This window comes from Coffea arabica, chromosome 10e (genome assembly GCF_036785885.1).
Source record: "Coffea arabica cultivar ET-39 chromosome 10e, Coffea Arabica ET-39 HiFi, whole genome shotgun sequence".
In the NCBI taxonomy this organism is placed as follows: domain Eukaryota; kingdom Viridiplantae; phylum Streptophyta; class Magnoliopsida; order Gentianales; family Rubiaceae; genus Coffea; species Coffea arabica.
Genome location: NC_092328.1, coordinates 11066875 through 11092543, shown reverse-complemented (window position 1 = coordinate 11092543; position 25669 = coordinate 11066875). Strand labels below are relative to the sequence as shown.

The 25669-nt window shown below is 37.4% G+C and overlaps 3 protein-coding genes across 3 annotated transcripts; 1 reads left to right on the top strand and 2 right to left on the bottom strand.

The window, feature by feature from the left end:
• Positions 1–7330: 7330 nt before the first annotated feature.
• On the bottom strand, positions 7331–8866 carry LOC113711274 (uncharacterized). Its single transcript, XM_027234438.1, has one exon. The coding sequence runs from the start codon at positions 8864–8866 to the stop codon at positions 7331–7333; it is 1536 nt and encodes a 511-aa protein (XP_027090239.1).
• A 5766-nt stretch (positions 8867–14632) lies between these two features.
• LOC113712815 (uncharacterized) lies at positions 14633–20574 on the top strand. Its single transcript, XM_027236409.2, has 11 exons — positions 14633–14947; positions 15045–15083; positions 16470–16561; positions 17120–17369; positions 17484–17603; positions 17675–17750; positions 17950–18158; positions 18342–18450; positions 18951–19043; positions 19262–19422; positions 19859–20574. The coding sequence occupies exons 1-11, from the start codon at positions 14786–14788 to the stop codon at positions 20360–20362; spliced, it is 1815 nt and encodes a 604-aa protein (XP_027092210.1). The 5' UTR covers positions 14633–14785; the 3' UTR covers positions 20363–20574.
• On the bottom strand, positions 20566–24205 carry LOC113712814 (multiple C2 domain and transmembrane region protein 6-like). Its single transcript, XM_027236408.2, has one exon. It carries the CDS (start codon positions 23915–23917, stop codon positions 20855–20857), a length of 3063 nt encoding a protein of 1020 aa, XP_027092209.2. The 5' UTR covers positions 23918–24205; the 3' UTR covers positions 20566–20854.
• Positions 24206–25669: the final 1464 nt, after the last annotated feature.

The following is a 25669-nucleotide window of genomic DNA, read 5'->3' as shown; positions in this document are numbered from 1 at the left end:
AGCGTGAATCATGGTAAGGCCACGGGTGGTGGACTAGTGCGTGATTGTCAGGGGAAATTGATTTTTGCTTTTTACAAAGAATTTGGAGAACAGGATGTGTTGGAGGCAGAAAGTATGGCATTACTGTTTGGTCTGCAGTTGTGTTTACAAAGGGGGTTTCGTCCTTCGTTGGTAGAGGTGGATTCCAAAGCCTTGGTGCAGTTGGTTGTCTCTGGGGTAATTGCTAAGTGACCATTATGTAATATTTTGAGGAAAGTTAGAGGTCTTCTGGAGGGCTTTTCGGCCTCCATCTCACATATTTTCCGTGAGGCAAACTTACCTGCAGATAGGTTAGTGGCTATTGGGGCAGTAGGCGTACGGGTTTATGATCATGTTCAACAACTGCCGGCGATCGTTCGGGCTTCTCTTATTCTTGACTCACGTGGGGTGCCGGGTGTTCGATGGTTAAATGAGGAGGGATAGGTTGTGCACTAAGTGTAGACTTAAATTTGGGGAGGTTGATCCCTCTACCATTTTGTAAGTTTTGTTTGCAATAAAACTTGGGGCTGGCATCCCTCCCCCGTGTACAGGGTTTGCTGTAAAAAATATATATATATGCTGTCTATATTTAATTAAATGTCAATAATTAGTAAGTTTGCTAAAATTACTTAACAACCACAACAAAATTACTTTACAATTATAAAATGTACAACTAAATGTTAAAGAGTAACAATAAGTGCAAAATAACTTAACAACCATGGCAAAACTACTTTGCAATCATAGAATATACTACTAAATGTTAAAAGAGTAACAAAAAGTGGACAACCGAATAAACGACAAATCCTTCCTGAGTCTCGCAAAATCTTCCTTCTTTGCCTTCGATTACATCTGAAAATGACAACAAAATTGAAAGAGATCAAGCTAAAATAGTCCAAATATGCACTCTAAAATTCAAACCTTACTATCCTTGCAAAAAAAAAAAACCTCTATCATCCCCGATTATCAAAATCTAATTTTTTTTAACTTTTGTTAAATACTTTATATCATCTCATTTTATACTCAAATGGGTTTTCAAAATCTTGTTAACAATTTTATAGAGTTGTAAAAAGTGTAGGGCCAAAAAGAAATGGCTTTTCAAAGTTTTTTTTGCTACATTCCTATGATTTATCATATTTGTGCTATCAATTTGTGATTTAAACTTATATTCATATTTTTATTATCAATTTATGATTTTTTTTTTATCAATTTATGATTTAAGCTTATATTCGTGAGCTATCAGTACGTTAAGTAGAAACAAACCTAGCATATTAAATTATACAATTTCTAAATTTCAAATTTTTAATAGAGGGTTTTGCCACTTTTTCTATATAGTCATAATAAATTCTCTCTATTCATAAAGCTGAAATGAAGAAAGATCTAGCAAATTTTTTGATTTTAAATGTAGCAAATATTTATGGAAATATTTCAAATACATTTGTGTGTTAAGAGGCATTGAAAAAAAAAGGAGAAGAACAATAAAGGTAAAGTTGGCTCTTTATTAGTTGATTTTAATTTAAATATGAGAGGTGGAGAGGGTTATTTATTGTTTGTAATTTGTTGACTTGGTGGAGACGAAGAATAATAGTTAAAAAATATCTTATTGAAAGATATTAGGGGTAATATTCTTTAACTATAAGTAGGGGCAAAGATACAATTACATGTATAAATTACATACTTTGGTGGGATCAATGAGAGCAACTATCTCGATTGCACCCATTCGATCTATGTCACTATGAATTATGGATATAGTTTCAGAGTCCTATTGCTACAATGGCCAATGTCAACATCAAATACATCAACATTGCAAATTGGACCAAGATTATTAATAGAAGACAAAAAGAAATATTACAAAGAGAAAAAGAAAAACAAGTCATTTTTGAATGAAGACAACTGATAAAAAGAATGAATTAATCTTTTCTACATCGACAGTTTATACACTATCAACGTTAGATAAATAACAACTATGTAAAATTTGAATTTGAAATTTAACTTTGGCACATGTATCATGGATCCAATGATGATAGTGTATATAAAATTTACTAAAAAGGAAATAGATTTAAATAAAATATGCTGCTACTTGTTTCTTGGTCCATCTGTTTTCAGCCTTCCCAATTTCTATTTCCAAACTCTTCAAGTAAAGTTTCATATGACTATCTTTTTTTTTCATCTTCGATATTAGTATTTTTCTCTATTCTTTTCTTTAAGAGGAATTTAGGATCATGTCATTATTCATTAGCCCACTATCAACTAAAATATATGTACTTTCATTTTTTTTATATAGTGCACTTTATATTGTTTTTTGTTATGTTAATAATATTACAAGAAATCTATAAATCACTCGATATTACTAAATAAATCAACAAATAGTAGGAGAAGAAATAGAAGAAATAAATAGTTAGAGTTGAATCTAAGACCTCTAATTCAAATAGTTAGAATTGAATCTAAAATCTTGTTTGATAATCCAATTTAGTATTTTAATTTAATGAGTTCATATCTTAATATATTCAAATGCATATGATAACCAAACACAAAACATCTTAATTAATTAAGTGACGCTTAATTTTTTAAACAAAACTTACTTCAAAAAAATAAGTGATAATCTATTCATTTATTACTTAATGCAAAATGTGCACACATGTTAAGATTTTAATACTTAATAATTCAATAATTAATAGATTCAGACTTTAGATTTCAAATTTCAAATTTTAGTTTTCAAATTTCAATTTTATCAAATGCACCTTAAGACCTATAGAGTCACTTTGACTACTAGACCATTGTCTTTTGGTGCTACACTTTATACACTATTGAAGTGATTTTCTTATTGAAACCACTGAGCGGCCATTAACAAATCCTTTAAGGCTTGGTGGGGTGGGAGATCAATGGTTCAAACCTTGCCTCCCACCATTTGCTACTAAAATGTGGCAAGCCACTTTAACTGGTTTCCAGACGGGTGCGTAATGCACTCGTCTAGGCCGGCGACTAATTAGAACATTTGGATAAAACAATAATAGTTTTCAATAGGCCACGAACTATAATTTTTTTCCATCCCTATGTTTCTCAAAAATTACATTTGTAAATATCAAATGTTCCTTATCTTTTGATAATTTTTTCTACTTGTATCATTTTGATCCCTTACCTCTCGAGACTTGGTAAATGTGGTCCCTTATCAATCATCATATACAAATTTAATTCCATATTTTCATAAAAAGTGACTAATGTAAGATCTTTGACAAAGAAAACTAATAGAGAAAATGAGTGAGTTAACATGTTCCATTGAAACAACATATAGATCATATATGACCAATTTTAGGTCATCATCTTTGAGGTTATCATCAATATAGTCTCGTGATATGATGACAACAATTTTTATTTCTAAATGTTAAAATTTAGCCAAAGTGATCCTTTTAATAGAAAATATAAAGTTGCTAATGCATTCGAAAGACGCTTTAAGGGTTTTTGTGCCATCGGTTTGGAAAGAACCTTAAACCTTCAAAAATTGTAAATAAATTTTAAAATTCATAAAAGTCACCTAAAACTTTTTACAATGATGCAAATAGATTTTTGTACTCTGTTAAACACAAATTTCAAGTATGAATTTAAACATTTTTCATTCAAAAATTGGTACTTTTGATATGTTAACTAGAAAATTAAAAAAATTATATTCTTCATTCTAAAATGTTTTGGGCAATTTTTCATTCATTATTTGCAATTAAATAAAATTTAAGAATCACTTTAGTTTCCAGACAAATGGCATGATAACGATTAAAGGGTCTTGCATTTTCGTCAACAATTTCTAAATTTTTCGTTAAAAGAATCACTTTCTCTAAGTTAACAAAATTAAGAAGGCAAAATAGTTCATCATAAGATTAAAGATCACATTGGTTAAAATGTTAAAAATAAAAAATATTTCATTTGTTGTTTCAAAGGTGAACGCGCAACTTATTTGACTTCTCTATTAGTTTCTCTCTGTCTGTTTTTTTTCATTAGTTTCTTTCTTCTTCTTCTTTTTTTCAAAAGATGTCCTATATTGATCCTTCTTTTTTGAAAATAATGGATCAAGTTATTATGTTGAGTATAGACAAATGAGGACTACCTAAGTAATTGATATTAAACCCAGCCCGCCTGACGGTTCAACCGGTCAATTCGGTGAACTGGCCATGAAATAGAATTGGGTTGCTAATTGGATGGATCGTTTGAGCAATAAATCCGTTGACTTGTCAATCGACTGACGGTTTAACCGGTCAACTCGACTGAATCAGGCGATTTTGTAAGGAACCCGAGTTATTGTGTGAAAATTTTTTAGAAGATGTTGAAGTGATGATTTGGACCTGAACCTCATATATACAAGTAAAGTGCAATTATCATTGGACTAACGACCCATTTGGTGCTTGTTTGGTTCTTCTTATATTATCTATTAGATTTTTATTCTTCTTTTATTTCTCCAAAACAAAATTTGTTTGCAATCTTTTAATAAAATTTTATTATTCTCCAAATTCTATAAGTTATGAAATTGATTTAAAAAATAATATATTGCACAATTTATTTTAAAGGCAAATATCATTCTTAATAACCTTTTGCACTTAAAATTTGTGAATAAACTAGATAATTACACTTAGATAAAATTTTATACTTGAAATTTGGTGGATTACTAATTAAATTTAGATTTTATTAATTTTTATAAGAATTAATGATTCTATAATAAATTGAACCAACTGAGCATTTACTATGGCATAGTTTATTATAGTTTCAACCAGATCAATAACTATGAGACATAATCTTTTAAGTACATTTAGTGACCCACCAATTTGACCACTCACCCACTGGTTGACCTGTAACCTGTTGACCCATTTTTTCATCGGGTTTCTCTTGGACCAGGTTTAATAACTATGACCTTAGTCAAGACCTTAACAATATTCCATTTTCCCCACACATTAAAAGAAGGAATAATTTCAGAAACCTCCCTCGAGATTTCTAAGAATTTCACTATGTGACGGTCCCACTTCCCCCTAAGGCGAACCAAAGGGTTGGCGGGTCGCCTGTCTAACTCTCGCTAGGACTCACTCGCTCAACTAGCTAACATCATCAAATATAATTCGTAAATAAACTTTACCTCCCGAATAAGCCAAGTACTTAAACAAATCGTACCATTCAACTTACCCCGTCCAAAAGAAAAATTCAAACACCAATGAAAACGTCGAACTTAAAATACTTAATTTCAACTTAATTTACAATATAAAGTTCATAATCCAGGGCACAGAAGCACCACAGGATTCACATTTTCCCAAAGACACAAAAGTCATCCAAAATATACTAAAGTTTTCCCAAAGTACAATTACAAAAGTGGGCATTCCAAAGATAACATTTCTATTCTAGATCTCCAAGGTTTCTTGCATTTCGAAACCTGTCAAGGAAAACAAATTGGAAAGGATGAACCAATAGCTCAGTGGTGCCTCGAAACATGCAATTCACATAGAGCCAATTTAACAAGTATAAGTTGTCAAGTAAGCAATTAATAATTTAAAAAAGCGAATTATCATGACAAGAAAAGGATACGAGGCTTTCAGGAGCCAAAGTCCACGCGCTTGATCAGGAAATTTTTGGTAGTTGACACTCCGTCAACTTTCACGACCTAACCTCCATGTAGAATATTTCCTACTCTACTTGTCTCCTAGCAACGACCTCCCCCTTATTTTCGGGCCCGACTCCAACATGAATATTGCAAGTACTTTTACCAAAACGGCCGAGAGGTACCTCCCACTCCATTAGAGGAGTTTACGTCTAAAGTGATAATTGATTGAACAATCATAATCCTCAAGGAATTCTACCCATCGCCTCTGTCTCAGGTTTAACTCCTTTTGTGAAAACAGATACTTAAGACTCTTATGGTCTGTGAATACCTCAAATGTTACCCCATACAAGTAATGTCTCCACTTCTTCAAAGCAAAAATAACAGCAGCTAACTCTAGGTCATGGGTCGGGTAATTCATCTCATGGGATTATAATTTCCTAGAAGCATAGGCTACAACTTTTCCCTTTTGCATTAAAACACAGCCTAACCCTTCTTTAGAAGCATCAGAATACACCACAAACCCATCAACTCCCTCAGGTAAGGCTAACACTAGAGTCGTAGTCAAACACCTCTTCAACTCTTGAAAACTCGCTTCACATTTTGGGCTCCAAATGAACTTATGGTTTTTCTTAATTAACTCCGTCATTGGCCCAGCAATTTTTAAGAAATCTTTTATAAAACGACGGTAATAACCTGCCAATCCTAAGAAACTTCTAATTTCAGTTGGATTCTCTGGTTGTTTCCATAAAGTAACTGCCTCCACTATAGTTGGATCCACAGCGATTCCATTCTTAGAGATTCTATGACCCAAAAAAGAAATTTCTTTCAGCCAAAATTCGCACTTACTGAAATTAGTGTAAAGCTTATGTTCTCTCAACACTTGTAAAACTATCTCCAAGTGCTTGGCGTGATCCTCTCGGGTCTTAGAATGTACTAGAATATCATCTATGAATACTACCACAAATTGGTCTAGATATTTCTTAAAGATTCTCTGCATTAAATTCATGAAAGCAGCCGGGGCATTGGTCAACCCAAAGGGCATCACTGCAAACTCAAAGTGCCCATATCTAGAATTGAAAGCAGTCTTAGGTATGTCTTCCTTTTTAATTCTCAATTGATAGTACCCTTGTCTCAAATCTAACTTAGAGTATACTACTGATCCTTGCAATTGGTCAAATAATCCATCAATCAAGGGCAAAGGATACTTATTCTTAATAGTCACCTCATTTAAACCTCGATAGTCAATGCACAGTCTCAAACTCCTATCCTTTTTCTTTACAAACAAAACTGGAGCTCCCCACGTTGAGTCACTTTCCTTAATAAAACATCTTTCTTGCAGGTCCTGTAACTGGATCTTTAGTTCTTTCAATTCCGCAGGAGCCATTCTATAAGGAGTCTTAGAAATTGGAGCTACTCCTGGTACCAAGTCAATCTTAAACTCTATCTCCCTTTCAGGTGATAAAGATGTTAATTCTTCAGGGAAGACATCAGGAAAGTCTCGCACGATTGGCACATCGTCTAATTTCACTTGGTCACTAGGGGCGTTAATTAAGAAAGCTAAGAAACCCTGGGCTCCCTTGTAAAGCATTTTCCTAACTCGAATCCCTGAAATCAAAGCAGACGAAACTAATCTACCCCTTACATCTAACTTAAGCGTTGCCTCACCTGGGATGCAAAATTCCACCACTTTAGCTCTACAATCTAGCTTCGCATGGTGGTAAGACAAAAAATCCATTCCTATAATCACATCACATCATACCCCTTAAGGTCCAAACTCACCAAGTCAACTAGTATTTTTCGTTCCCTAATCCAGAATTTACACTCCTGATAAACTAAGCTAGTGAGTATGCTCTTGTTACTTGTAGGAGTCCTAACCTCCAAATCATAGGGTAATCGTACAGGTTTTACATCAATTCCACACATAAAAGCAGGATTAACAAATGAATGGGTCGCACCGGGATCAATTAAAACCTTAGTTAATCGGTGAAAGATTGGAAGTGTACCTTCGACTACCTCCGAAGGGTCAGGTACATGTTGACTATCTAGGGCGTAAACCCTAGCCAGAACCTTTGGCCGACTCCCTCCAGAAGTAGTTTGCCTAGAAATTGTGGCACCTCCTTGGCTTTCCCCATTCTCGGAAATCTTAGGACAATTAGCAATTTGGTGCTCAGCACTTCCACACCTGAGGCACTTGCCCTCCTTTCTCCAGCACTCATTTGCGGTATGATTGACTTTTTCACAGTAACCACAGGTTATCTGAGGGGTTGACACTTGTTCAACGCGCGGAGCACTCCTAGAGGGTCCCCTTCCACTTTGACCTCCTCTTATTCCAGAACCTCTCGCCCCAGAGCCTCTAGTTCCAGCTCCCCTTGCTAAAGCACCTCTCAAAGCACTAGGGATGTTCACTACCCCAGTTCCTCTACCCATCTTAAGCGGTGAGGCACTTGCCGAAACTGGGTCCCTGCTACCACTAGGGGCATTCCTTTTTCTAGCAAAGAATGACTTAGATTGGGCTCTAGCCGTCTCAAACCTCTGAGCTTTCTCCACGGCGTCACTATAAGTGCTAATTTGAGCAGTTGCTAGCCCCTCTTGAATCTCTACATTGAGCCCTTGCACAAATCTCCTAATGCGTCTCTGCTCAGTGGCTACAAGGTCAGGGGCATAACGAGCTAATTTAGTGAAATTGGTCTCATACTCTGCTATACTCATGGCCCCTTGTTTGCACTTAATAAAGTCATCTTCCTTTTTCTCTTGGACTAGGGTTGGAAGGAATTTGGCGTTAAACTCACGGGTGAAATTTGCCCAAGTACTAGGGGTACGGTCTCTATCCCACTTAGCCTTAATTAGATTCCACCATGACCGTGCAACTCCCTCAAATTGAAATGACGCAAAGGTCACCTTTCGCCCTTCAGTGTAATCCAGGGTGGTAAAAATATCAGATATTCTCTCCCACCATCCCTCAGCTATCTCAGGCTCTGGCCCACCTTGAAACTTAGGCGGCCCAAACTTCAGGAACCTTTCCAAAGCCCTATCTTCCGTATCTACCTGCCATCCAGGTTGTTGTTGCGCTAATCCAGGACCTTGACGGTCCGCCAAACGCTCTAGTACTTCAGTTATCCTATTAATAGCGGTGGCCATTTGATCTCCGCCCCCGCCCTCGGGTCCATGATTTTGGTTCACCTCAGACGCTCTATCGCCCCCTTGATCACGGAGGGGTTCAACCCGTCTCCCTCGACCTCGACCTCGACTTCGGCCTCGGCCTTTACCACGGTGATCCATACCTAGTTATGCCTAATGCAAGAAAGAGAAGTAAGTATGCAGAAATTTATGTAAAATTAAAGAACAACGTAGAAAAATTATGTAAAATGAAGATCAACTTGAGAGCGATAAAATAACCACAACTAACGCATACATTAATCTTTGAAATTCCTACAATTAGTATTTCGTTGGGATTTTACAAAAATATAGCACAAAGGTGCTACCAGGTGCAGCCAGTCCTTTACATTCAAAAGAAGTGCAACATCACAAAAGCGAGCCATACAATTACAAAAATACAATGACCCATGAGTTAGCACCATCCCAACAATTGTTTAAGGGTTACAAGTCAAAAGGGTGGTTAACTATGCCTAGTCCTCAACGGGACCATCAGATGAATTCCTTTCATCAGGATCCTCCTCCGGGTCCTCCTCTGGATCCTCCTCAGCACTAGGAACTACCTCCGAGATCTCATCCATCACCTCATCCATCAATATGGTAGCATCCACTAATATCCCAGAAGTTCGCTCACGAACCATGTCTCTCATCCTAGCCAAGCTGTCTCTTGCTCTCTGCAGCTCCTCACGGTCTGCCTCAGCCCTAACTCTCTCCTCTATCACCCTTCCAATCAGCTCTGCTACCCTATTCTGCAGATTAGCCATCATGGCACCCAACTCGTCCACGTCCTGAATCAGGGCTATGTTGGAATTCACCAACTGTTGACGTTCATCGTCTATAGCCAGAACCAAGCGATTGGGGTAAGAGAAGGTCAACCTACAGTCACACCTAGGAACCCTGGTGGCGGGCGAGTACTGAACACGAGCTCCACCACCCTGAACTCGGTAAGAAATAGGCCTAAGAGGCGGCGCGTGACCATTCACGTGCCCGTTACCATTAGCAGCATGTCCGTTCCCATTAGGGTTCTCCATACCTACAAAACAGCCAAAACTTTCAAAGTTAAACCTTAGCACCATTCCCTTGATCAATTATCACTTAAAATATATCTGAGTATCTCGTTCCTATTCCTAGGAATAAAATACCTAACAATTCTCCCAAATACGTTCTAACATAAGGCTCTGATACCACCTGTGACGGCCCCACTTCCCCCTAAGGCGAACCAAAGGGTTGGCGGGTCGCCTGCCTAACTCTCGCTAGGACTCACTTGCTCAACGAGTTAACATCATCAAATATAATTCGTAAATAAACTTTACCTCCCAAATAAACCAAGTACTTAAACAAATCGTACCATTCAACTTACCCTGTCCAAAAGAAAAATTCAAACACCAATGAAAACGTCGAACTTAAAATACTTAATTTCAACTTAATTTACAATATAAAGTTCCTAATCCAGGGCACAGAAGCACCATAGGATTCATATTTTCCCAAAGACACAAAAGTCATCCAAAAGATACTAAAGTTTTTCCAAAGTACAATTACAAAAGTGGGCATTCCAAAGATAACATTTCTATTCTAGATCTCCAAGGTTTCTTGCATTTCGGAACCTGTCAAGGAAAACAAATTGGAAGGGATGAGCCAATAGCTCAGTGGTGCCTCGAAACATGCAATTTACATAGGGCCAATTTAACAAGTATAAGTTGTCAAGTAAGCAATTAATAATTTAAAAAAGTGAATTATCATGACAAGAAAAGGATACGGGGCTCTCAGGAGCCAAAGTCCACGCGCTTGATCAGGAAATTTTTGGTAGTTGACACTCCGTCAACTTTTACTACCTAACCTCCATATAAAATATTTCCTACTCTACTTGTCTCCTAGCAACGACCTCCCCCTTATTTTCGGGCCCGACTCCAACATGAATATTGCAAATACTTTTACCAAAACGGTCGAGAGGTACCTCCTACTCCATTAGAGCGTGGTACATGCTTCCGTTTGGTTTATTTAGTCGACGAGACCGCGCTCCAATCGACATTGCAAACCTTGTACTTATGATATTTCACATGATCACATAGCAGGTCATATTTCATGGTATCTCAGGCAAGTACTTATAACAAGTAGTTCATCTAGCAGTTAAACACAATTCATGCGAGAGACACTCACCTTAAGTGAAGTGTTTAGAATTCCAAACTTTGACCAAGATTGTGCCCTTCACCAACTCCTAAAAAAAAACATACAAATAATTCACATAAATTTCTACTTTTGAGTTGGCGAGTTTAACTCGAGTTAACTAGCATTTAATTCCACTCAAGGATTCCAAACTAGCTTTAATCGTTTTCTCAAAGTGAAAGTCACGAATATCAAGTGGAATTAACTTTTGAGGTTTCTATAAAACCAAAAACTTGTTAAATTCTTCAAATATTCCACCAACAAATTTTTAGAACCACCCAAATAATTAACAATAAATTTGGTGTCACAAGTTGAGAAAATCACATTTAAACCACTTAGAGAAATTTCCCCTCTACTTTTCCCAAAAAAAAAAAGTATCTGAGGAAGTTTCTTTTAAGAGGAAATCATAAAAATCAAGTAAAACTAGCCTTTAGAATTTTTATAAAATAGAAACTCCTTAAGTTTATCAAATTCCAATTTCAAACGGAAAAATCTGTTTTAGAAGAATCATGAAGAACAAAATTTTGGTCCACTTTTTGGACGTAAACTCTACTAGATTTTTGTCCCAAATTGAGCTATACAAACCCCTGAACTAAACACAAATCAATTGGGTTCAAGTTAACGTGAAAACAGTTCAACATTTCCTATGCAAAGCTGGAGGTTCACTCGACAGCAGCAGTCCTCTTTCCCTTCAATTTGTCCAAAATTTTTCAACTACCCAAAAGCTACAATTCAGCCAAAACTACACTACACATATAGGTTAACATATACATGATTTAAGTAGCTCAATTATTTCACAAAACCAGCTCAAAAATTCGGGTAAAGTTGGGAGAAAAACAGGCCTGCTGGTTCGGTTTAGCAGAGTACAATTTTCTCTTCATTTCCTCAAAAATTTTCGACTTGTAAACTCATACATCATGTCCATAACAACCACAACCAACTAGTCTAACATCCCAACAAATAGTTCAGTTCATTACTTAAGCAAAAATAGCAGGAAGACAAGCGGCAACAAAACTGGAATTTTTTTTTTTTGCTTTCCCATTCGGCCAGCATTCCTTTCCATTCTTTCAAAATTTTCTCAACCTCTAACTTCAGCAAAACACACATATAAATACATAAATCACCTCTAGCTTCATCCATCATTAGCTTAGAGGATTAGCCACCCAATAATTTTATCAACACAAGCTAGAAATTTCAAGAACAAAAGCTTCTGAAATTTTTTTTTTTTTTTTGGCTAAGGGGTTAAGCTGGAGTTTGTTACCTTCAAGCGGGTTGTTTACTAGCTAAAGGTATTGTCTAGTTCCTCAAGTTTCTCCTAGAACCACAGAGGGTCAGCTTGGAAGGTTCTGTGGTTGGAGGAAAGAAAAATGGCAGCTGGTTTCTCCTTCTCCCCTGGTCCGACGCAACGCCAGCAGCAGCAGTAACAACAGCAGCAGGAGGAGCTGCGATCCTCCTTTTCCTTGCTCGATCGAGACAGCAGCAAGGAATGGAGGTGGAAGCTGGAAATGGAAGCTTGAAGATTGGGGTGTGAATGGCTGAAGATGGAAAGCTGTTGGAAGCTTGGAATGGCAGCGGCTTCTGCTTCTTCTTGCACCAGAGGATCGGGAGCTTGGAGGGAAAGAAAATGGTGGGTAGATGGTGACAAGATGGGAGGAAAATTGGGGTAATCTAGTGAGTAGGTTAGTTGACTTTTTGGGCATGCCAATAATGGTGGGAATTCCTCATCTAGCATTCCTCAATTTAATTATATATTTTTATAACCTCTACATATCCTACAGTTCAACTTAGAACTACATTGCGCGTTGGTGCGCGAAAATCCAACTTAATGCTTAACCGAACGCGAATCGTCAATTAAATTTTTTTTAAAATTCCTTTAATTTAAAATATAACATTTATATAAGTAAAACAACAATATTTAAATACAAATACATATTATTTAATAAATTCAATATTCAAATGATATTTTTGATTTAATTTTTCAGAAATTAATAAAATTTTGAGATCGTCACACACTAGCCTCCCCTAAAATTTGTAAAAGTACACAAATCTCCCCTGAGGTTAAGATTTTAATAACAAAATTAGTCCAATTAGAAAAAGTAACATTAAAAAAGTACTTTAAGGAGAGAGACGAAACTTTGATTCCATAAATATCCCTTATGCATGTACATAAGTTGTATTAGTAAAAGAATAAAAATAATTAAAAGTTAAAAATAATTAATACACACAATTTATCATTCAAAGAGTTCACATTTAATAAATTAGACAACATAAACAAGCAATAAAAATACACTAATGATCACAAGATTCAGCAAGATAGACTAGTCATTTCTTTTAGCATGATGTTTGCTATAATTCTTGTGATTTTGAATAGAAAAATTTTAAAATTTTGCCTTTCTTCTCATTAAGTAAAAATAATGTTTAATAAAAAAAATATAAAATAAAACTCTAAAAAAAAATACTTTGTCACCAGTTCATCTAGTTGCTGAGGTTGGACCACCAGCCCTACAGCTTCCTCAGCATGCATAACTTCCTCTCCTCCAACTTCTTCCATATGTTCTTCCTCATTCTCCTCATGTTCCTATCCATAGAGAATTGAATAATTTTTTAAATTATTCTATAAGTTAAAATGGTTTGCATAAAAAGGATAAAATAAAAATTTTAAAATATTTAGTCACTGGTTTGTCCAGTAGTTGACCTTGAGGTACGTCCAACGCAGCGTCAAGTTCCTCTTCTCCAGCTTCTTCCACATTATTTTTTTAAGCACAAAGAATTGAATAAATTTTTTGATTATTCTAAAAATTAAAAAGGTATTGCATGAAAAAGGATAAAATAAATCTCTAAAAAAATTTAGTCACCTATTCGTCCAGTACCTGAGCCTGACCTAAGACTAGCTCAGTGTCCTCATGATGCATTACTTCCTCGTCACTGGTTTCGTCAACGTTCTCTTCCACTAGTTCCTAAGTCACGGAATTTTAAAAAAAAAATTGAAATGAAAATAATTTGAATTAATTGAAATAAAACCTCTAAACAAAAATCATCAACTCTTTCCTGTACCTGGTTTTGAACAACCGGCCCTGTTGCAGCGTCTTCGATATGCAATTTTGGATCCCCTGCAACACCTCAACTTATGTATTTAAGGAAAATAGAAGGAAAAGAAAGGCAAAATTTAAAAAAAATTTCTATTCAAAATCACAAGAATCATAAGAAATATCATGTCAAAAGAGATGACTAGTCTATTTTGTTGAATCTTGTGATCATTAGTGTAGTTTTGTTGCTTATTTTTGTTATTTAATTTATTAAATGTGAACTTTTTTGAGTGATGAAACATGTGTATTAATTATTTTTAATTTTTTAATTACTTTTTTATTCTTTTTCCTAGTACAACTTATATACATGTATAAGAGGTATATATGAAATAAAAGTTTCGTTTGTTGTTTTTTTTTAATTGGACTAATTTTGTTATCAAAACCTTAATCTTAGGAGAGATTTGTGTAATTTTGTAAACTCTAGGAGAAGCTAGTGAAATTGTTAAAAATCTCAAGGGAGGTTTCTGAAATTATCCCTTAAAAGAAAGAAATAAAAAAAAAGCCCCTTTACCTCCAAGTATTCGACTTCTGGCCGAACGGTGCCGTTGGATAGTTAATTGAGGCGACGTGGACAAAGTTTGTCCTTCGATATCAGGCATTTAAATTGAATCGTGGCCGTTAACAAACTCCAGCATTGCTCGTCTCTTTTCCTCTGAGAAAGAATTAAGAACCCTTGTAAACTTCACCATTGCAGAAAAAAGAAAATTCTGCCCGTTTCTCTTCCCACTGTGTGTGTCTGTGTGTTTTTTCTTTTCTTTTTTTTTTCCCTTTCAATCAGATAATTTGACAAAAAAAAATGGAAGATATAGAGGATTTATTAGCTGGAGGTGGTGGCGCTGGAGTGCCACCTGGGTTCCGGTTGCCGGTGGCGGGGGCCGTCGGTGTCAATCCCAAACAGAAGAAGGAAAAGATTACTCACACCATTCCCAAAGCGTCCCTCAGTATCCCAGGAACCCAGGTGACACTTCTTCTCTTTCGACTGTACCTTAGAAGTTTTCTTTCCCTTTTTATCGGTAGCTGATTGGTTTATTTATTTATTGTATAATGCCTTGCAGACAATCTATATGAAGACTTTTGGGTGTTCACATAATCAGGTTAGCTTTGGAATTACGGTTTTTCATAGTGTTTTGTTTTTTCTGTTCTTTTAGTGTTTAAGTTGAGAAGGATTTTTTTTTGAAGGGTCAGCAGAAAGATTGCATTTTCCTTTTTTTCTGGAACATTTTTAGCTGGTTATAGAGAATGTAGTGGAAAGGAACTTTTTTTTTTTTGTTTTTTGTTGAATTGATGATGCGGGTATTTGAATTTGGGTTAGTTTTATGCCCTGCTGTGAACATTGAACTTGGTATGGAAGAATGGAAACAAAATATTCGTGAATCATTTTTTTGTGTTTTCTCTTTTCATAAGATAGATGGAGGAGAATTTGTCATGATGCATGCAAATTATGGGAGGTGCATGAATCTAGATATCATTCTCATCGGGGTTTTGGATAACAATAGAGGAAGTTTTCAGTTTGAATTCTTTGTCGCTGGAGAGAAAATTTTCAGAAATCTTTGGTTCAGATTTTTTTTCGTTTTTCATTTTTATTTTCTCATAGATTCTGGGATCACTGAGCCACGAGGACTGGCTGATGGAAATATTGTTGGACTTCTTGGACAAAAGTGGTAGACAAAGGAGGAAGGATTAGTTGGTTTGGAAATGTAGGTTGTGAAGTGCCAATATAGATGAAAGGAATAATAATATTTCTTTGAAGGGTAGTTGTAAGTATACAAAGTCACATATACCAGATGTTGGACAAAATCAATGTGATTTTGCTAGCTATTTCACAGTACATGACTACTCGTCATCTAGATATCAAAGCAATATAAATCATGTTTAAGCTTCAAAGTTACTAATTGCAACGAAAAGATATGAGCCTTAAGTTTTGTGGTTGTTTGGTTTTAACTTCAGAAAGAGGTCAGGTCATGAACCAAGCAAGTTCTCAGTACTGTTTGCAAATTGTCAGACTTTGAATGTTGGATGTGTTAATCCTTTAAGGAATATTTATTGATTCGTCTCTCATACTCTAGCAATCATCTATGATGTCAAGCTTTATTAGGAAATCTTTACTGTCTCTGCACAATTTATATTACAGACTCTCTTAGTTCTATGGAAGAAGTACTTGTTAGAGTGTTTCTCAGGTTTTCCAGCTGAGCACATGTCAAGAAGGTGAAACTTGATTTTTTTTACATTGATTACATTTTAGAGGCTCTAGAACAGATTGTTGGATGTTAGGAAAATTGAATTGGGTCACTGTGTTTTGTTAAAACAAGTATTAGCAATTCTGGGTCATTAGTTCATTGAGATTTGCATTCTGGTGAGTGGAAATTGTTACCAGCTTCAGGTTGTTATTCATCTTTTATATTCCCTTTATATAAGTTATGAAACTGTGTTGCCACAATTTGCTTCACTAACTTGTTAATTCTTTGATTGGTTTTTATTAGAGTGACAGCGAATATATGGGAGGTCAACTTTCAGCTTTTGGTTATGTTTTATCTGATGATCCTGATGAGGCTGATCTCTGGCTTATTAATACGTGAGTTATCATTAATCTTTCATTTTTCTATATTTGATGGTTATGAAAACAAACAATGTTTACTGATCTTTAGTCTTTGTCATGCTCTACATGAGTGGGTGCAAAGCATGTGGAAGAATATTGTGTGTCTTGGTATGCTCTTTATGGCCTCCAATCTGGATATGCTGATTCTTAACAAAGCTGTAGATTAATTACAAAATATTGAGTTGAACATGTATTTGTTTGGAAACTTGATCTTCAATTTGATCAAATTTCCAAAGATTAAATGGGATTTTGTTTTTAAGAATCTTATTTGTAGCTTCCAATTTATTTGAATATATTTGTTGGTACAAGGGATGTGCTTTTTCATATGCAATCATTTTTTTTTTGTCGAAATGTGTGCAATCATTTAGTTATCATCCAAAGGGCTTTATCAATGAAATTCATGTTTGAAAGAAGAAAGCTACTTCTGTTCTGAAGCATATGTTGATTTCTTTAATGATGTACTTAGGACAAAGCTGCTTTTGTTCTGAAGCATGGGTTGATTTCTTCTGATGATGTACTTGTTCGAAAATGCAGCTGCACAGTTAAGTCCCCTAGTCAGTCTGCCATGAACACCCTCATTACAAAGTGTAGAAGTGCCAAGAAGCCTTTAGTAGTCGCAGGATGTGTACCTCAAGGAAGTCGGGATCTGAAAGAGCTGGAAGGTGTTAGTATAGTTGGAGTCCAGCAAATTGATCGAGTGGTAGAAGTTGTGGAAGAAACATTAAAAGGTCATGAGGTGCGGCTGCTGACCCGCAGGACATTACCGGCACTTGACCTCCCAAAGGTGTAAATGTTAAATCTCAATTACATGTCTTTTTGAGATCTGGTCTATGAAAATTAATAGGTTCAGTAATTGTGCTATTGTCTGTTTTTTCTGATCATTTTTATTTTCCAATAGGTTAGGAAGAACAAGTTCGTGGAGATTCTTCCTATTAATGTTGGCTGTTTAGGTGCTTGCACCTATTGCAAGACGAAGCATGCTCGCGGTCACTTAGGAAGCTATACAGTTGAAAGCCTTGTATGCACCTCCTATGAGTTTCTAGTGATTTTTTTTTCTTTTTTTGTTCTAATTAAATGTCCTCATGTTAGGTGGGTCGTGTCAGAGCTGTAATAGCTGATGGAGTGAAGGAGATCTGGTTGAGTAGTGAGGACACTGGAGCATATGGTAATTGCTAATACTCTTTAATCACATACTATCTAATCTGGTTGTTTAGCAACTCTGTCCATTTTTCATAATCTTCATTTATCAACAGAAAAGGGGTTAGTATCCAATTGATACATATCCTTTGTTCCACCAATAGATTATTTTACTGACATGACTAAACATTCATTTAATGACTCTTAAGGCTATAAAAATTATGCAGGTCGTGATATTGGAGTTAATCTTCCAATTCTTTTAAATGCTATAGTCGCAGTTCTTCCTTCAGATGGAAGCACAATGCTTCGAATTGGGATGACAAATCCTCCATATATCCTTGAGCACTTGAAGGAAATAGCTCATGTATTGTGTCATCCATGTGTATATTCCTTTCTACATGTACCAGTTCAATCTGGAAGTGATTCAATTTTGACAGTACGTCTGACCACTCTCCCTTGTCATCAGAACTTTTTTATTTTGTTGGAGAAATTGTTCTGGTGGAAACTTGACTCACCTCCTGTAAATAAACTTTAATTAAATGCTTAATGCAGATTGCGATGTAATTAACTTCAACTTAATATTTTTCTTCCTTTTTTTTGTCTTAATATCTGGTTTCAGGCAATGAAGCGGGAATATACTGTCAGTGAGTTCAGAACGGTGGTAGACACATTGATTGAATTGGTCCCCGGAATGCAGATTGCCACCGATATTATTTGTGGATTTCCTGGTCTGTTTTCAAGTTCATTGCAATTTTAGCAAGATTGTTCTTTTCTTGCTTTGTTTATGAACTCAATTTTCCATGACACATACAAATATTTCAAAGAAGGTCTAATAGATCCTCTAAGTTAATATTTAGTAAAATACTAACTTGAAGACGAGTATTGAATTCCATCATGCATTCGGTGCACTGTGATAGTGGGCCAGTAACTCGTTGATTTCATAATGGGATACTTGGGGTGTGCTTGCAGCTTGGTAGTAAGTGAATCACTAGTTTATTCCCTTGGAGTAGGAAATCTTTTTTCTTTTTTTAACATTCATTTCATGTTTGAGTTGGAATCGGATAAATGCCCTTTGCAATTTGTCTGTTCAGTTATCAACGTGATTTTAACTTTTTATTTTTCCTCCCAAATATTATGATGAAGTTGCTTTCTCAGTTATTCCTGTCTTGAATTATTGAGCTGTCACTTGAAAGTTTCTGTGGTAGTCATACTTGCTTTTCATTCTCAGGTGAAACTGATGAAGACTTTGCTCGAACTGTTGACCTCATCAGAGAGTATAAATTTGCTCAAGTGCATATATCGCAATTTTATCCTCGCCCTGGTATGTTATTTTCTAGTTTTGCTTCAAAAACTTTTAGCTTTTTTTTATCTGTTCGGCCTTAGAAGTGAAGTTCTTATCATCATAATCCTTCATATTCCTAATATGATCTCCTCATGGAGCAGATCAGTCAAATATCCTAATTTTACAGCTACAACTGGTTGGCCACTGTCACTCTTGCCATTCTAATTATACCACCCTTGGTCTTTCCTTTTAATCAGGGACGCCGGCAGCAAGGATGAAAAAAGTTCCGAGTACAGTGGTGAAGAAACGAAGTCGTGAATTGACTACTGTGTTTGAGTCGTTTGTGCCATACGTTGGAATGGAGGGCAAAGTAGAAAGGATTTGGATTACTGAATTTGCAACAGATGGCGTTCACTTGGTAAGATGTGATATATGCGTGAAGAGCTTCTTTAACATGCATTTGTTGGATATGTTTGTCGTCTTGAATGCAGTGTTCAAGTTAGTGGATTTAGGGCTTTAATTATTCATTCACCTAGAAAGCACTTGAATTTGATTTTTTTTTTCCATTATTAGGTGTTAATTGAAGAGCGCTGGGGACAATAGATATCATTCCTTCAGCACTAAAATTAGCAGGCTATTGACTGTAGTACTTGTGTATATAGCTTTGCACGGTTCTTTAATTTACAAATGTCATTGGTCCCCCCCCCCTCGGGGGCGGTCTTTCCCTTATTTTTTTTTCTTTTTGTTTTGGGAGGGAGTAGGAGTTGACCTTGTGGCAGTTGACTGTTATTTTTTTGTTGGCATCTGTTTCCGATGCATTTGTGCTTCATTCTTAACTGCATTGATTTCTGTAGGTGGGACACACTAAGGGATACATTCAAGTTCTTGTGATCGGTCCAGAGACCATGTTGGGGTTGTCAGCAATGGCCAAGATAACATCTGTTGGTAGGTGGTCAGTTTTTGGGGAAGTGATTGAGGTTCTTAACCAAGCAAATGCAGTAGAGAGAAGTGTTGACCAATTCTCGCATTGCTCCAGTCTGGATTCTTCTTGTTCAAAGGAACAGTGTGCTTGTGAAATGACTAGTTGCTGTGGACAAGTTCAGGAGGTCGAAAAGAAAGTTTCAACCCCAAAGTATGAAGCAAAGTTAAACCTTGTTGGTTGGGTATTGAGGAAGCGGAAAAGTAACTCTCGCATCATGGAGAAGGGCAGTGCGATGGAATTTGAAGGAAACCAGAACAAGGCCCAAAATTGCCTGCTTGAGTGGAGCACTGTTGATAAAGGTCTTTTAGGTGGCGTGCTTGTGAGCTTATTGACAATTTTGGCGCTCTCCTTGTACCTGGGGACTAGAAGTTTTTAACATCTTCTGAAAAATTGTTATACTTCTACAAAAAAAAAAAAAAGGGTAGCCGGATATCTCATTTTTGTGTGACTAAACCAGTGACAAACTTTTCAGTTATTTGTTGCTGGCAGAGAGCATAACTGGTGATATAGATATTCTGAGAGTTAAATTAATTGTAGCATTTCCCTTGTGTAATCATTCCAATAATTACACTACCGAGCTTCCTTCAATGCATGCATTCGATAGAATATGTTGAATATATGCTAGAAAACAAAATACAAAAATGAAACAAAAAGTAGTTGGTCTACTCTAGTACAATGACTAAACAAATCAGAGATATTTGCATGTTGCTGAAGGTGTGATTCTTCCTCTATTGACGCATCTGCAGCGCGCAAGGGATATACGCTGCTGTCTCTTCTGCAGCTGCACTTATTGGAATTATTTGCCATGGGCGCCTGCGTGTTTTACAGTTGGACCGAGTATATTGGTAAACAATTGATAATCTACATCTCAAAGCAGCATGTCTGATTTGGCAGGCAGTCTCTTGAAGAAGTTGACAGGTACTGAGGGTAATTTGCTCCTGAACCGAGGATGGCGCAGCCAGAAGAGCCCAATGAGCACTGCTACAACTTGGAATGGAGTAACATAAAGGAACACAGCAGAGAACAAGGCAAGTATGATGACTATAGCCGTAGCCCTCGGGTCCCTCCAGCTTAATATGGAAAGAGCCCGTTCCCCTTGCGTTGCCAAATCCCCAATGACACTTTGCACCCTGCCTGCAACGCTCCGCAAGCGGTCATACCTCATCCTCACAACGTCTGTTGGCCTTGAAGTAGGGAAAGTATCAAACTCCTCATCCAGTTCATCTGGATGAGTAAATTCTGCTCGAGAAAGCCGAGCATCCATGTGAGGTGGATGTCTTGGCCTGAATCGATAATTCCACAAGCCTATGACAAACAGATAGAGGAAAATTGTGGGCAAGATCAACTCTGGGTAGCATACTAATATCAAGAACAACACGTGAACAAGAATGGTTGTCAATGGGTTTCTCCAGTGACAGATACCATCAAACCATCGACAAACTGCTGAGATCCCTGAGAGAAGTGACATTATGCGATGAAAGTTGGCTTTGCTTCTTCTCATGCTGAACATGTGAAGGTCTACATCCAACATATATTCCACTATCTCCCGCCTGAGGGGTGGCTCTGCTCTGGATAGCCTTAGAGCCACAATCTGCATTGCTTGGTGGCGCAGCCAGTCAATGTGCCTAACCGATATAGGCTGAACATAATGCATCTTGGGAAGCAAGGGCTTTGCGTATTGAGTTACCATGTTCCCCCAAGCAGTACATGTGAACCGCACAGCCAAATGGAGTTCCCCGTGCTTCTTCAAACCGGAGGGCAGAAGAACCAACAATGGGTAATAATGCGTATAAATGCGATTGGCTTCTAAGGTTGAAAGCCGAATCCTCACCTTACCAATTCTCTGATCTCTTGCATCCTCTCTGCTCCCATTGATATGGCTATTGTCAAAGACACCAATGGTGATAACAGTGCACGGATCATGTACTTCCCAGGTGTACTGCTCATTCCAACGAGGAGCTAGAGTATCAAGAAGCGTCCTTGTTCGAACCCACTTGTTCCCATATTTGGCCACACAATAAGCATCAGTTGTTCCACCGTCCTTGCTCTTCATTGGCAGCAGATTTTTAGCGCTCAAAATGCCCAGTTCAAGAATCCCAATGCTGGGCTTTCTCAAATGCTTAGACGATGGCTGAAGATCACTGCTAAAATGTGTGGATTCATCGAGGACATGGTAACCTGCATCTAAACAGATCCGAAGATGAATTTTGCTGGAGAATTTGATCTCTCTCTTCTTCTCACCTTCTTCTCGTTCAGCCAATGAAGGCTTGAGGAGGTTGTACCATCGAGCATCAGGCAGCTTAGGGACTTCCCTTCTTTGGGGAAGTCCTCTAACAGGAATCAAAAGCCTGCCAATCAATTCTCCCTTGTCATCCACACTGACAATTATGCTCTCATCAAAAGGCTCAGCAACTACAAACATTAGTTCCTCATTCCACACCGGGCTATAAGTCCCCTGTTGTGCAGGCCTAGTAGACCTGGCCTGGTGCCCAACCTGTATCCTCACCGATGAAACCGGTGCCCTGCCTTTCTCAGCTGGAACAAGATCCTGAGCCTCAATAACATGAATACGTAGATAATACAATCTTGGCGAGAAATAGACCTTTGAACGCGTATTAGCCAGCATCTGTTGGCTAACACTGTGAGCGTCAGAATGCCAAGCCTCAGGAAACGCCTCATCAGCTTGAGTCCCAATCCAAACAGCAAGCATAATCTCCCCTGGCAGGGTAGTTTTATTCCCCTTCTTGTCCGCCAATTTATACCACTGAGGAGCCAGAGGACTATCCGGGGGAACACGAACGGGCACATCTATGATATCAAACTCAACTTTCCCAACAAAATCATCCTTTACAATATCCTTATCTTTCACAATTACTTCAAGCGTACTTGACTGCAATCTTTCCTTAGAGAAAGCGAAAATCCTGTTCCAAACCGGATATTGGTTCTTCTCCAAATGCCTAGTAACTCCTCTATAATTCCCAACCTTCACTTCAACATATGGATCGAGACTCCCAGTTATATCCATCACAGGAAGATCCTTAGCCTTGACAACATTAACATACAAAAACTGCATTTGTTCCACCATATCATAAGTACTCGCTGTCTTATCCCTACCCCAATAGCCCATTCTTGCAGCCACAGGTGGCCTAGTCTCCACCAGCCCAAAATCAGGCGTCTGCCCGGGAACCTGCATATGCATTACAGCAGGTCCACCAGCCTTAGCAAAGTCACCCCGGGGTTCTACCACAGCCGGCTTTACTGGAGGAGGAGGAGGACCACCACCGCCGCCGCCCCCGCCACCAGTACCAACCGAGTAGAAAGTCCTGACTTCCTTCTCCTTCTTTTTCTTCTTCTTGACATCACTAAACTCCTTAAATTCTTCACCAGGCTTATTCGGATTGATTTCTTGAAGAGGGGTTTCTTTGCTTTCTTGAAAATTAACATTCACCGGCTGCGGCGGCGGCTGCTGCTGCTGAAATAGTACTTCCGGTTCAGGCTCAAAAACCTGACCATTGCTATTACTATTACCACTATAAGCACCAAGAACTGCATAGATTCTCAATGCAATATCACCTTTTATATTAGAAAAAAGTCCTCTTTTATCAAGAGGGTAGCGCTGGACAACAGCCTCAGACTCAGAAAAAGGGACAGAAACGCCAGAAATTCTGACTTTTCCAAGGAAGTTCTTGTGATGGCCTTGTTTATTATCATTATACACAAACACATCAATCGTTTTGTCAGTAAGATCCCCGGGATTTTGGATGTTGAAAACAAGGTTCTCGTTCCAAACCGGATTGAGATCTTTAACTTTTGGTTGTGTCTTCTGTTTATGGCCTTCAAAGTCTACCTCTACAAAAGGGTTTGCTGAGCCTTGCCCATCTTTAGGCATGAGATCGCTGGCGTCAAGAACTTCTACTACAAGTTTTGCCATTCTTTCTAAAAATTTTCTGCCTTAGCAAAGAGAAACGAAAAAATGAAAAAGGATAAAGTTGTTAGAATGGAAATTTTTTTAGATGGGTTGGGGAAGGATTGAGAATAAAGAAGAAGAGAAAGGAGTAGTAGTAGGAGGTAGGGAGGAAATGGGAAAGAGAGATGGCGGAAAAGAGGAAGCGGTGAGGTGGAAGCTGGTTTGCATTTTGGAGTAAGAAGACCGAAACCATTATGGGGTGGATGAAATCACATTTGTGTACGTGTAGGACTATTTGTCTATGACTCTGGGGTGGAATGAGGTGGCCCTTAAAAGCTTCTTGGTATATGTCTTTTGATTCTTTTGGTCCTTGGAGAAAAGTTAAATTCGGTGGGGGCACCCTTTTTGGATTGAAGTATTGGTGGGGTAGGGGGCAATGGGTGGTGAAATTTAAGGATTGGTTAGTAGAGGTATAACGGGAATTTGGCCATAGGATTAATTTGGAATTTAAGGGATGATTGGAGAACCCGCAATAGGACAGTGGTGATTAGAATCAACCATCATCGTTGAGTTTTGGTCCAATAGTCAGGAAATAATCTCTTTAAAATTCTTTCATACACTGAATCGGGGATTCAAAACCTGTACAGTGAAGCACAGTGCAAATTCAGAGAATACAATAGTACGTGCATTTATATATAGTCTCGTGGTTCATTTCTCAACTTTTATACGTACCTCTTCAGACAGACCCCGTAAAGTGAAGATATTTTAACCAAGGAGGATTGATTCAAGATTACTATGTGCGGAGAAAAGGGTTTCTTGATTTTCAACGTTAATTGCACAAGACAATGTAGATGATACACGAGTATTGATAGACTGTGAATTAGTGTATATACTTGGACAATAATTGTAGCATCATGAGAGAATGATACCTTCGTCTATGCTTTGTTAATTCCGATCTCTGTAATTGTTGCAGGCCCAAAATGAATTATGGGTGATGGGTTCGACTCTGCATTCTCATTCTCCTCTTTGTCAGTGAAAATGGAATACAAGGAAGAAAAAGAAAGTGAAGGGTGACCAGGTCACATTCCTGTTTTTCTGCGAATTCCGAGCAACTGAGGAAGATTTTCCAGAAGGCTTGCATTTCTTTTCGTTGGTTGGACAGGTCGTTTTCAAGGGGGTTATGGGGAGCGGGCGGATTGATTTTTAATACTAATGTTTTTCCAAATGTTGATGGCAGATTGGCATTGTGAAGATAGCTACTGATATGAAGATTTTCAACAAGAAAATGAGGTGTGTGGTGGCCGGTGGGGCATAAGCTTTTGTGTTTTCGGAGTAAAAAAATAGCAATTAAACAAGAGGAGACATGGGACTTCATGACTATTTGAATATTCAAATATGGAAGTTTGTTGGTCTTCCAATTCAAAGAATAACTTGGGAACAGTCAAGCCTGCAGATACTTAGAAGTGCCAAATGTAAAAAACTGGTGTGGATTGAAGAGGTCCTCTTTCATTCTTCTTATTTTTTTTCTATTTCTTTTTTCCTTTTGGGGGTGGTTAGGCTACTCCCTATGGTATACATATACTATTAAAAGAGAGCGCGATTCCATTTAGTGTTATTATACATTCATACCCTTAAAGAGTCCATTTAGTGTTTTTGGTTTACTTTAGTGTTATTATACATTTAGAGTTGATTTGGTATACATTTTAGTGTTATTATACATTTGGTTTACTAATTACTTGCTTTAGGTTGTGTTTGGATTGCATTTTTCGTGATTTT

Coding starts and splice junctions, on each gene's coding strand:
- LOC113711274 (XM_027234438.1), bottom strand. CDS start 8,866: ATGGATCACCGTGGTAAAGGCCGAGGCCGAAGTCGAGGTCGAGGTCGA.
- LOC113712814 (XM_027236408.2), bottom strand. CDS start 23,917: ATGGCAAAACTTGTAGTAGAAGTTCTTGACGCCAGCGATCTCATGCCT.
- LOC113712815 (XM_027236409.2), top strand. CDS start 14,786: ATGGAAGATATAGAGGATTTATTAGCTGGAGGTGGTGGCGCTGGAGTG. Junction 18,451..18,950: donor TATTATTTGTGGATTTCCTG/GTCTGTTTTCAA, acceptor TTTCATTCTCAG/GTGAAACTGATGAAGACTTT. Junction 19,423..19,858: donor CAACAGATGGCGTTCACTTG/GTAAGATGTGAT, acceptor TGATTTCTGTAG/GTGGGACACACTAAGGGATA.